Raw genomic sequence first — 11682 nt, forward strand, 5'->3', positions numbered from 1 at the left:
AGAAACTACACTTCGGGGGGGGGGGGGGGGGAGAGGCCCCTCTAAAATAGAATCTTGAAAAAAATTTCCATTGCATGTGGTAAAAAGTTTGGGTCTCCACCTGTGTTTCTCGTCTTCTCGCTTCCAACAGAAAACATTCCTGCAAAGCAGGGTGCGTTAGCTTTCACCTCGAAGGGGCGGCGGGGGGGGGTCCATTTTCCCAGGAGAGCAGTGCCATCTCATGGGCCCTGACGGCCCTTGCTGATACATGCTCGGTCGGCTTTCACAATGTGGGCCTCTGAGAACAGCACGGGACTCAAAAGTGGGGCCCACGGTACTCGCCAAGCCAGCCCCCCCACCCTTCCGGTCCCCCGCTCACGACGCACACACTCCCACCCACTCGGGCTCCGGGGGTCTTGCCGTACCACCCGCCCCACCCGGGGAGGTGAGGAGCAGCTCCCCGCAACGGCAGCTGCTGCTGGCCGCCATGTGGGGGCCCTGTGGACCCACAGATCACCAGGCCAAGACCCGGCCCTCTCTTTGCTCACGGAACCCCCACTTTTTCCAACCCCCTTCACCTGTTCGAGGGCCGTTCTCGCTGCCGGAAACGTGCTCACTCACTACCTCAACCTGGTACAGCTTTGCTCATCATTTCGGAGGAGGTCGAATGCCACCTCCTTCAGGAAGTCTCCTTTGATTTCTTCCGCTCCTACAACATGGGTGCCCTCTTCCAAACCCTTTAGGCCCTAACACCTTTCTCAAGCTCCTTACACTGCCATAGTTCTTTGGACACATGCCTCTGTGTCTCTCACGATGACCAGCTCTGTCTTTCACATCGTAAGCAGATAAACAATAAATCAGAACAAAAAAGCTCCTGGATTCTTAAGTCGCCTTCTTAAAGCAGATTCGTCGTTAACGTAAGAGGAGAAAAAAAAAGGAAGCCTTACCTTCCAGTTGCTGCATCGTCCTTTGAATACTATTTGCAAATTTCTGGATGTTCATTAAAAATTCATCCCGTATTAACTGAATGCTGTGATACATGCCAGCTTCCCCAGGCATGTTAGGTAGGTCCATGTCATACTCGGAGTCATAGATCTCTCCAGGCGGCAAAGCCGTGCTCGCCTCCTTGTGCTGATTGAAGGACAGAGCTGGCAAGAAAACCTGAAACGCCCGGTTTACAGAACAGGTCACACGCTGTCCTGCTCCACGATGCAGCACGCGCTCGCCCTGCCTCTGGCTCCGAGTGCTCTGGAGGGGCACTGGCACAGGACAGGGACCCCGCCTGGGGCGGGGGCGCGGCCGGCCACCTGCACACGCGAGGAACGAAGCGGACGGCCTCCCCCCGTCTCACACACGCCGAGAGCCCTTCCTCGGCCCCCGTTCACCTGACAGAGAACATCCTTCAGAAAATGAAGCACCCTCGCGTTGATGATCCCGTACTCCAGCGTTTCGGGCATGATCTCCATAGCCTCCTTCATATCGCTGGCTTCCGAGATGGTCTCTAAAGGGAAACAGACCCAGAGAGGGAGGCGATGGGGTGGGGTGGGGGGGCTGGCAAACAGCCAACACTCCCCACTGAGCAGGAATCGGCTCCTTCCTCCCAGGCGGCACCCGAAAAGATAAAAAGTTCCAGCCACAGACTGGGCCTACACGCTCGTTTCTCCTCAAGCGAATCCCGCCGCCTCTGAGAAGCTGAAGTAAATGCCGACACTCCGTGGGTCACGGGCTTGCACGAGCGGCGCCCCGGCCACACGCGTGAGCTGGCCTGGCGGGGGTCTCCCAAGCAGGACGAGAATGGGACTGGCCGGGGTCCTCGCTGGGCCCGACTCTCCCGCCCCGCCAAGGCCCGCCTCATTCATTGCCAAAGCACCTCTGAGTCACGGGGTTTTTAAAGCTGTAAGCTAATGCTGTAGGCGTCTGCCCTTCTGACCAGGCTTGATGTGCATTTACACCACCCCGAGATCAGAGTGGCAGATGTTACAGTGTCTCTCGGCGACTCCCTTCAGCCTAATTTGAAAACGACGTGGAAACACAATGTATCAACTGAGGCGACTGTTTCCCACGCTTTAGCCTTTATGCCTTTTCCCCACATCTGTGCGGATGCGGGCTATTCTTCGCTTAATACGCTTTTTACCAACTGCTTCTTTACTCAAATTTATTTTAAAGGAAAATTGAGTAAGAATCCAGTATGAAAAAGAGAGAGCTTGGCATCCATGAATGATAACTGTTAAAAAAAAAAAAAAAAACACAAATTGCATGAGAAGAAACACTTGGGTTGTTTTTTGTGACTCTCCGGGTAAAAAGTCAGTCGGGACAGGTGCCGCTGGCGCCCCGCCCACGTTGATCCATGGGAAAGCGCTAGGCTGAGTCCCCGCCCCCTGGGGACGGGAACTGCCGCGAAGGGCGATGGCGATGGCGAGCGGGGGCGGGAGGGAGCGCGGGGCTGCGAGCTGGGGCGGGAGGGAGCGCGGGGCTGCGAGCTCGGGCGGGAGGGAGCGCGGGGCTGCGAGCTCGGGGGAGGGGGGGGAGGGAGCGCGGGGCTGCGAGCTCGGTGCTCTGCAGTCGCCTTCCCTGCTGCTCCCGCCCGCCCGTTTGGGAAGACGAATCGCAGACGCTCACTGCTCATCGGTAAACGCCTGACCCTCACCCGAAGAGCCGTCAAAGTTCAAAACAGGAAAAAAATAAATAAATAAATGGGACTTTTTTTCTAAAATTTAGGGCGAGCCCTAACACGCAGCCTCGCACAGACCACAGACGGCCCATGGCAGCTGGGAGGGAGGGCCAAGGGCAGGAGACCTGGGGGGGATGCGCGGGCGGGCGGTACAGCAGGAGGAAGAGCCCGGGGTCCGAAGAGACCGCAGAGCGCCAGTCCCTGGGGGAGTCGCTGAAAAGACCCAGTGGCGCCCAGGGTGGGGGGAAGCAGGAGCGCTCGTCAGGAACACCTGGTCCAAAAGCTCCCCGCAGGACGAGCGTGGCCCCTGAGCAGGCTGCCTTCCCTCTTACGGCTCAGGGTCACGCTTTGAATCTTCCTCCAGCTGTGGTGACTAGAGCTAAGAAGAGATCGGTACGGTCAGGCCCCGTTATTCGGCTCTGTCCTGTAACGGGCCACGGACCCCGAATCGGCCAATCCTGAGCCGTCGCTCCCAGGAGGAACACGGAGTGAGGTTCTCTGGAGCCTCTGGTTATATTATTATGTTTTCGCCAACCGTCAGGACAGAACCTCGCTTTGTGCGAGTTTCCGTTTAAAGGCGCCTTACTCGACGCGACTGTCGATTGGTTCCCGCGGGCCCCGCGGACATCAGCGCCAGCGCTCGCCCCTGCCCGGAGCTCGTCTGGCGCACGTGCCGTCCGGGAGGCAGGTCACGGCGCTTGGGCACTGTGCTCGGGGCCGCTTCGCACCGTGAAATCGCCAAGAAATGTGAAGACCACGAGGAGGACCCTCGCTCGGGCTGAGAGCCACAACGAGAAGGCAGAATGTCGCCTCGTCCCACCCAGCGGGGAATGTGCGCTTCCAAGCTTTCCTCCTCTGCCCCTGTCCTTGAATGACCTTGGAAATGCTGCAAGTACTGACTTAGGGGTTCCGAAGAATCTTGAGTAGGTACATTTTCAAATATGGAATCTATGAATAATGAGGACTGACTGTGCTAATAAAAAATGATATTCTCAAGAAAGGGTAGAGATTAAGAATCTCACGCACACACATACGGGCACATGCACGCACCCCCGCGATCACACACGCATGCGCCGGAAATATACCTTTCGTATTTCTGAGGAAAAACACCACGTTCTGGTCCAGAAACTCCTCGGGAACAGGAGTGCAAAGCACGTGGAGGTTCGTCTTGTACACGACGTGCTTGACAACTTTCTGAAACGTGGGGGACAAAAACGCATCACGCCGAGGTGCCTCCGCTCACCCGAATGACCTCGCATTCCAGCGCGCGTGAGCTCGCCTCGCAAAGCCACGCTCTGATCGCGCCTCCTGACGACGCAGCCACGGCCACAGAGCAGGTGCTGGCGGGTCACACGCGGGAGCTAAAAGGCCCCGGGCTCGTCTACGGCCACGCCACCCTGAACACGCCCGACCCCGTCTGATCTCGCGAGCTAAGCAGGGTCAGGCCTGGTGAGTACTTGGAGGGGAGACCACCTGGGAAGACCAGGTGCTGTAGACATAAAAAATTTTATAATAATAATAAGGGATCGTAAGCTGACAAGGTCCTTGCAATCTGTGAGGTCAACCAAGGGTTGCCTCACCTAAAAAAATAATTAACAAACAAACAAATAAATAAAATGACCCAGACTCTGAACCCAAAGCCTGACTCATCTGTTAACTGCCCAACGCAGCCACACTTGAATAAACCGGCCTGGGAAAAGTCCAGAGAGAGTGTTTTCTAGGCTGCAAATTGCAACAAACCAGGCTTTATTTTGGTCTTGGGGGGTGGGGCACATTCTCAGAGCGGTAAGCGCAATGTCATTTGGCACAGACCGAGCTAAATGCTTACATCCTGGTTTTAAGAGCTACCCCCGGGATTTGTGCGGGAAAGGGTTAACTCAGCAGACCGAGGTCGTCCAAACCCTGCACGTCCCACAGCGGTTCACTCCGGCCGAGAACCAGCCCCCGGGTCAGAACCTCCAAGCCGTCGGAAGGTCCTGCCTGCTGTGAGTGTCCGTGCACACGTGGGGACGTGGATTGGTCATGCCGGAGAGTCTGTGCCAACAAACCGATTTGCGGGCGACGCCTGTCCTTGTGTGCCCGGGTCACACTGCCTCAGTTTGACCTCTGCGGGTGCTGGAGACTGAGTCATGTCAGACACGAGGGCGCTTCCTGCCTACGTGACTGACCCCCAGGAAGAACCCTGGACACGGAGGCTTGGGTCCGCTTCCCTGACCGGCGAACTCCCTACGTGTCTCACGTAGCTGCTGGGGGAGACTCGATGCCACCCATGTCCGCAGCCCCGAGACGGGCTAACGGGAAGCTCGCGCCTGTTCTCTGCTGGACCCTGCCCTGTGCGTCTTCGTTCCTCGCCAAGTCTAACCCGCATCCTTTCACTGAAATAAACTATAACCACGAGCGTGAAAGCTCTCCTGGGTCCTGTGGGCCATTCGAGCGAATCCTGCCTTCTGAGGGTGCTCTCGGGGACTCCCGACACAGGGGCCTGCCATCTCCCTTCCCATACGCATGTGCCTCGTGCGAATCGTGTCAGGGACTCAGATTCATCAGAGGGCACGAAATTCCCATTGCCCACCCCCGCCCCAGGGAGGGGAGACCCACGTGTACCTTGACGGGCAGGTTTTCCGAACTCTCTTTGTCCCCTTCTTCGTCCTCGATGCCGACTAAAGACTGATGAGCAGAATTGTTTCTCAGCGGAACACTCTTAGCTGCAGAACGTTAGTCAATGAGCACGATGAACTCATCGGGAGCCTGGGTTCCCTCCCATCAAGACCAGACCTGCGCTCTGTACGGGAGTCTATTTCATTCGGCCTGCATGTTGTCAGAAAGCTGTACTTACAGTTTTTAGACATAAATCCTACGGTGACCTTGACTTCCATTCTAATGAGGAGTGTTGTACTATACTTCGGATGGGTCCTCGATCAGAAATTTAATGTGTGTGTGTTTTTCTTTTGGGTGTCTCCTAGGTTCAGTGTTCAATAAGTGACTTCTCGAATTTTTACTTCAAAAGGGACTTTATCATCAGGGTGAGAGTAACAGCTAACACGTTAGCATTAACTTTTTTTCACTATGAAATGCGAAACCCACGGGGGCAGAAAAGACAAGTCGTCCTCACAGAATGAGCATCCGTCTCTTGAGTCTGCCGTCCTCGACACTGGTGCAGGACCCTTGGTGGGGGCGGGTCGCGGCCCCGAGAGTGCCTGACGGAGAAGGCGGCGCTTCCCCTGGACAGCCCCGCTCCCCCTCGGCAAGGCGGGGCGGCTCTGGAATCGGCCGAATCCTGTCTACTACCGATTGTCTTTCCCCTAAACTGGGACAGCATCACTTTCGGGTCGGGCTCTGGGGCACTAGATGACAAGGCGGTTTGGCACTCGGCCTGCTGGCCGGCAGGGGGCAGCGTCCAGAGCTGGTGCCGCCACCATTATCAGAGCACGAGTAGCAGCCTGAAGTCCAAAACGCGCTGATGGACCGACTCCACGCCGCTGAGCTGCACGCTCGGAGGCAGACAAGGTGGCAAGTTTTAAGGGGCGTAAAATGCACTTAAGTATTGATTTGGAAGTAACGTTATTTTGCTTCGTTGGAGCATTCCCACCCAGGTCGACCCTGCTCACAAATTTACTGGCACCGAACGCGGGGCGCATATTACTGCGAGGTGAACATGGCGAATGTGGCCACGGCCCTCAGAACCGCCGTCGGCCTCGCCGGAAGCCCCCGTGGACGGGCCTCATGAAGGACGCACAGCCTTTACTTCCAGACTCGTAGGCCCCTTCCCACCACCTTTACTACGCAGGGGGCTATATTTTGGTGGAAAATAAATCCTTCCGAAAAAACGAAGGAGACTGAAGGAGACACTGAACAGCACCCACATCCTCTTTCCCCTCTGGTTTTTGACGATTTGGCATCATGTCACAGCGACGTGTCTGATTCAGAGCATCTGCTCTTTGTCAGGGGAGGAGCATTGTGGGATCGATGGGAAGGGGGGGTCGTTCGACACTGCTGGGGACGGGGTCATCTGGAGCAGGGTCTCTCAGAGTCGGACTGTCGACATGGGGGGGCGGGGCGTTACTGGCTGTGCGGGGCTGGGGGGCAGGTTGTTACTGGTTGTGCGGGGCTGTCCTGGGCCCTGTAGGGTGCTGAGCAGCATCCCTGGCCACGAGATGCCAGGAAGGCCACCTTCCAGTGATGACAACCCAAAAAGCCTCCAGACATTGCCAACTGCCCCCTGGGGGCCGAAATGCCCCCACCCCTGGCTGAGAACCGCCGCTGTAGAGAGCGGCATCAAAGCATTAGCTAAGGGCACCTCATCGCTACAGGAGAAACCGCACAAAGCCCACGAGGGGCCAACGGTGTCACGGCGCACCCACGCGTATCTACGGCAGCTGCTCCGGTTTAGACCTCGCAAATGCCGAGGGGGGGGCCCCAGCTGCAAACGATGAGCAGTGAAATCTTTGATTTGTGCCTCAGGTCAGCCGAAAGGAAAGGGCTTTGCAGATGTCATCGGTTAAGATGAGGTTGGACCAGACAGGGCGGGCTCTAAATCTGACGACTGGCGGCTTTGTAAGTGAGGGGGTTTTAAAAAGGCTTCTGTGCAAAGTCACCTCACAGGGCGACCCCATCATAAATTCCTCACTGGCCCGTCATAGCGGGAGGGTTTGGCGGGGGGAGCCCTAGGCCTATCCCTTTGGCAGTAAAGGCTCATCTTTGCCCCAAACCAGCCCCGGCCACTGTTTCTGTGCGGCCAGGCGAACACACCTTGGAAATGCTGCTTTTCAGACCCCCTTCTATTACGAGACCAACCTCAAGAGAGCAAATAATCCTAAATATCCCGTGATCCGATCCCCACCTTGATTTTTCCCACCTTCCTCTAATTTTCCTTACGCCCCCTCCTTAACTCCAAATGCATTTAAAAAAAAAAAAAAAATCTGCAAAATGGACATTCTCCAAAGCAGTGAGATCTCGCTCCTCAGCACAGGTCGTCAGTTTGGCTCGAATAAACTCATAAAATTTCTCGACAGGTTTGGACGTTTCTTACGTCGAGGCGCCGACCCTTCCTGCCAGCTGTCCGTCCGCTTCATAAAGGTAAGAAGTCGAACCGGACGGTCGGGCCCGGGCCCTCCTTGGGAGCACCCTGAGCTCCTGCGCCACCCGCCCGGGCCCCCCCGAGGCCACACCTGATGCTTTATCCACCAACTCCACTTTCTGAGACTCGGCCTCTTCTTCCTCCTCTTCCTCCTCCGACGGGGCAGGCGTCTCTCCGTCTTCGCAGCCCCATGAATGGAAAGCAAAAAATAAAACACAGTTGTGTCACTGCGTGAGACGCGGGAACCAGGGCTCTCCTCGCAGCCGAGGGTGGGGACGCCGCGGGGGACTCCCGCCCGTCGGCCTGTGGGAGGAGGTCGCGGAGAGGAAGTGGCCCCGGCTGACCCGGAAGCGGGCCCTGGGCAGTCAGAGGTCCCTCGCCCTCCCCCGGCCCTGGAATGTCCGTTCCGCCCGCCGGCCCACGCTGGGGACCATGTTCAAGGACGCAGCCTGAGAACAACGTGCGGTCGAGACCTTCTGGACAGTGGACGTGACTGAACCCCACACAGGCCTCTCTGTAAACTGGCTGCCAGGCAGGAGGGGCCTGGCCGTCCGGGGCCACAAACAAGCCTCAGATGGAAGTTCCCTGCTTGTCAACCTGTCGCCTGTCCATCTGCAGTGGCCTGCCTCTTTCTGCCGTCTGTGCCCGGGGCCCAGTTTGTGAACCGACACAGCCATACGGAAACATTCCGGGTGCCAACGACAGCCCTAAGCGACGCGAAAGGAAGACCCGTGTGAATTCTCCAGGGCGGGAAGGACGCAAGAATGACCACGTAGTCGCAACGAGCCCAGAAGGAAGGGGAATGACCGACACACACGGAAAAAGAGGCTCGAGTCCACTGACTATTGAAACGTAAGTTAGAATAAGGAAGCATGTCCACCTTTCATCTACGGTGAAATATATGGAGAGTGACAGTATCCAGTGTTGGCAGACGGAACCTCATTGCCGTGGGCGTGGACCGGCAGGGCCTTTGCGGGGAGCAGTTTGCCAGGACCTAGCCGAAGCATAGACGCTCACACCTACTAAGCCAGCAATTCCACGTTCGCAAACCTAACCCGCAGAAAGGGGTAGTGTGCAAAGGGAGAGCTACATCGTTACATCATCAGCAAAATACAATGCCCTGGAAAGGTCTGTACCCATTGACTAGGGAGCAGATGAATAAAATAGGGTCCATCTATGTACTCGATGTCTGTAAAATTAAGTGGATCTATTGGTAATGACATGGAAAGTTCTCCAAGATATATTTGAAGGGGGGGAAGTCAAAAAATAATATATATAGTATGATCTTATTATTTTAGGAACACTATCTATTTATATATTATCGTTACATACATAGTATAGAAAGATCTAGATGATAATACATAGGTAGATAGATTAGATAGATAGGTAGGTAGATAGATAGATAGATAGATAGATAGATAGATAGATAGATAGATGATAGATAGATAACAGACAGACAGACAGACAGTAGGTAGGTAGGTAGATGGATGGATGGATGGATCGATCGATCGATGGAAAGACAGACAGACAGCTAGACAGACAGACAGTAGACAGATAAACAGGAAGATTTGGAAAAGATCTGGCAGAATACACACCAAACAAACTATAGGAATGAAAATAAGACTTAAGGGACGGTGAAAGGTTGCTTTTCCCTTTCTATCTTATATAATTCTATTATGTGAATTTTTAAGAGGATATCTTTCAATACTACTTATGTACTTTTTAAAAATTTGAACAAGTTATTAAATGACATACACATTATGATTCCATTTAGTTATTTCAAGAAACAATACATGCTCGCCTAGTAGAGCAGCATCTTGGGCTATCTGCTGCTGTTGGAGACAGTCTCTTGCCTCACCCCGCCCTCACCAGCATCCGTTTGTCTCCATTTTTATAATTCCAAACTAGGAAAGAGAGAAGTCTTGACCAGAAGAGGGGCAGAAACAGAAACGAGAAATGAAGAGACACACACCGGCCCTGCTCCAGGGCCTTCGCACATCTCAGAGCCCCCAGAAAGGGTCTAATGAAAGTGTCCAAGGATCTTTGCGAGTCTCCAGGCGATGTAAGCGGAGGGTGAGTGACAATGTGCAACGAGGGGCTGGGGAGCGACTCCCCCCTCCCCACCTCTGCCTGTACTCGGCACCATTCTGGCACCTCCAGGGTCTGCGGGTCTGAGTGCCAGGCACAGCATCCGCGCAGGGGACATGGTGGCGTTCTCACCATGTGGAGACAGACGGCAGGAAAGGACCAGAAAAGGAGGCGGAGAACGGGGAGATGCAGAGGCAGCCCCGCAAAGGGTCACGGCCCGAGGCAGGTTTCCAAACACGCTTGGGAGGGTCCAGGACTGAACCAGAGGGACCTTCCGGAGTGAGACTGAAATCCGCGTCCCTGTAGAATGGGGACCTCCAGCCAGGAGACCCTGGGCTGAACATGTGAGTATACACAGCACAGAAAACAGCCCCCAAACTGTTAACCGTTGACCTAGAGGTTGCAAGAAGGGTCCAAGTTACGTCCATGTCTTAGGGTTTTGGTATATTTTTTTTCTAAGTGTACGAAATTGGGCTACTGAAATTTGGTTCGTGTTAAATAGTCGATCCTGTTAGTGTGTATCTTCGTATCCAGAATTCCACTTGGTGGTAGTGAAAATGTCTCACTCAATTCAAGGTCCTGTTGTCATACAATGCCCAGGTTCAAAGGTCTGCCTGGGGAAAAAGGTAAAAGACTGGAACGTTAGATTCAAAAACGTTATTGTGGTCATCTCCGTGGGCGCCAGCAGCAATTTGTTATTATGGCTTATTTGTGATTTTGGATTTTTCTGCAGTGAATGTGTGTATTATTTTGTGCAGAGAATATTTAAAATAAGTAAATGTTCCTTACAAAAAAAAATTTAAAAAAAAGAGTTCCGCCTTTCAGCCTTTCCCACTCTGTGAAAGGCCCTGCAGGGGATGCAGAAGCCTGGGGAAGGCCGGAGATTAGCTCAGGAGGCTGGCTCGGACCACGGTGGGAGCGTCACACACACCTCGGCTTGTGGCACCTGCTCGGATGCCCCTGCTCCTGCTGGGAGGGAACGTGGCGCGTTTCTCAGTCTCCGTCGCCAGCGCGGACCTGAGAGTCCCCTGCCCGCCCTCTGTCCTGTCTCCTCATCCAGCCCCCCATGCGTCCCCCACCCCTCTGTGTCCCGGGACTGGACCAGCCACCTCCACAGAGGGTCCTGGGCATCCGGTTACAGTCATTAGTTTTGCTAACTGAAATGCTAATTTGTCAAACATAAACACTTAAAATCTGCGGGACGGTGGACAGGGCCGTCACTGCCCAGGAGACGGTGTCGCTCCCGGCGCCGGGGGCCGCCCCGCTCTCATCCGTGCCACGTCCATCATCGGTCGGCGGCTCCTCCCCGTCGCTGCCGTGAGCCCCCCGCGGGGGAGTCACCGGAGCCTCTCCGCGCCACAGCTGCACCCCGCACGGCGGGGAGACGGTGCGCGCCCGCGGGGCTCACCCGTCTCCACGTCCACCTCCTCGGGCACCAGGGCGCGGTAGAAGAAGAGCGTGGAGGCGCCCTCCTCGTCGCTCGTCTGGTTGAGGAAGTGCAGGATGAGGTCCTCGGCCTCGCCGTCGTCGCGGTTCAGCAGGTCCTCGAAGAGCTGCGGGTCGGTGAGGCCGAAGGCCTGGTACACGCGGTCGCGCATCCACAGCACCCGCAGGTCGTCCATGGCGCCGCGCCGCGCCCCGCCGGCCCCGGCCAGCCGAGCCCCGCGCGGCCGGGAGCCCGTGGCAACGGCGCGGCGGCCACGGGCGCCCCGGCAACGGCAACGGCCGCGACGGGCGCGGGCCGGGAGGCGCCGCCCCCCCCGCCCCCCCCACATCTCCCTCCCCGCCTGGCCCCGCCCGCACCCCCGCCCCGCCGCGCTCTCGGGGGCGCACACGCTGCTACCTGGGGCGGGCAACTGCGGGGCCT

General features: G+C 56.1%; 1 protein-coding gene and 1 pseudogene across 2 annotated transcripts in view; one reads left to right on the forward strand and one right to left on the reverse strand.

The window, feature by feature from the left end:
• DNAH10 (dynein axonemal heavy chain 10) overlaps window positions 1-11437 on the reverse strand; it is a 106874-nt gene extending 95437 nt beyond the window's left edge. For both annotated transcript variants that reach the window (XM_036220479.1, XM_016133952.2), the window contains exons 1-6: window positions 11224-11437; window positions 7819-7905; window positions 5255-5355; window positions 3736-3844; window positions 1365-1480; window positions 927-1140 (exon numbers count right to left, since the gene is read on the reverse strand). In XM_036220479.1, coding sequence (XP_036076372.1) covers window positions 927-1140; window positions 1365-1480; window positions 3736-3844; window positions 5255-5355; window positions 7819-7905; window positions 11224-11437 — 841 coding nt within the window. The remainder of the gene's footprint in view (window positions 1-926; window positions 1141-1364; window positions 1481-3735; window positions 3845-5254; window positions 5356-7818; window positions 7906-11223) is intronic.
• LOC118603347 lies at window positions 4030-4148 on the forward strand (annotated as a pseudogene).
• Window positions 11438-11682: the final 245 nt, after the last annotated feature.

Source organism: Rousettus aegyptiacus, unplaced genomic scaffold, assembly GCF_014176215.1.
Source record: "Rousettus aegyptiacus isolate mRouAeg1 unplaced genomic scaffold, mRouAeg1.p scaffold_m13_p_5, whole genome shotgun sequence".
Lineage (NCBI taxonomy): Eukaryota > Metazoa > Chordata > Mammalia > Chiroptera > Pteropodidae > Rousettus > Rousettus aegyptiacus.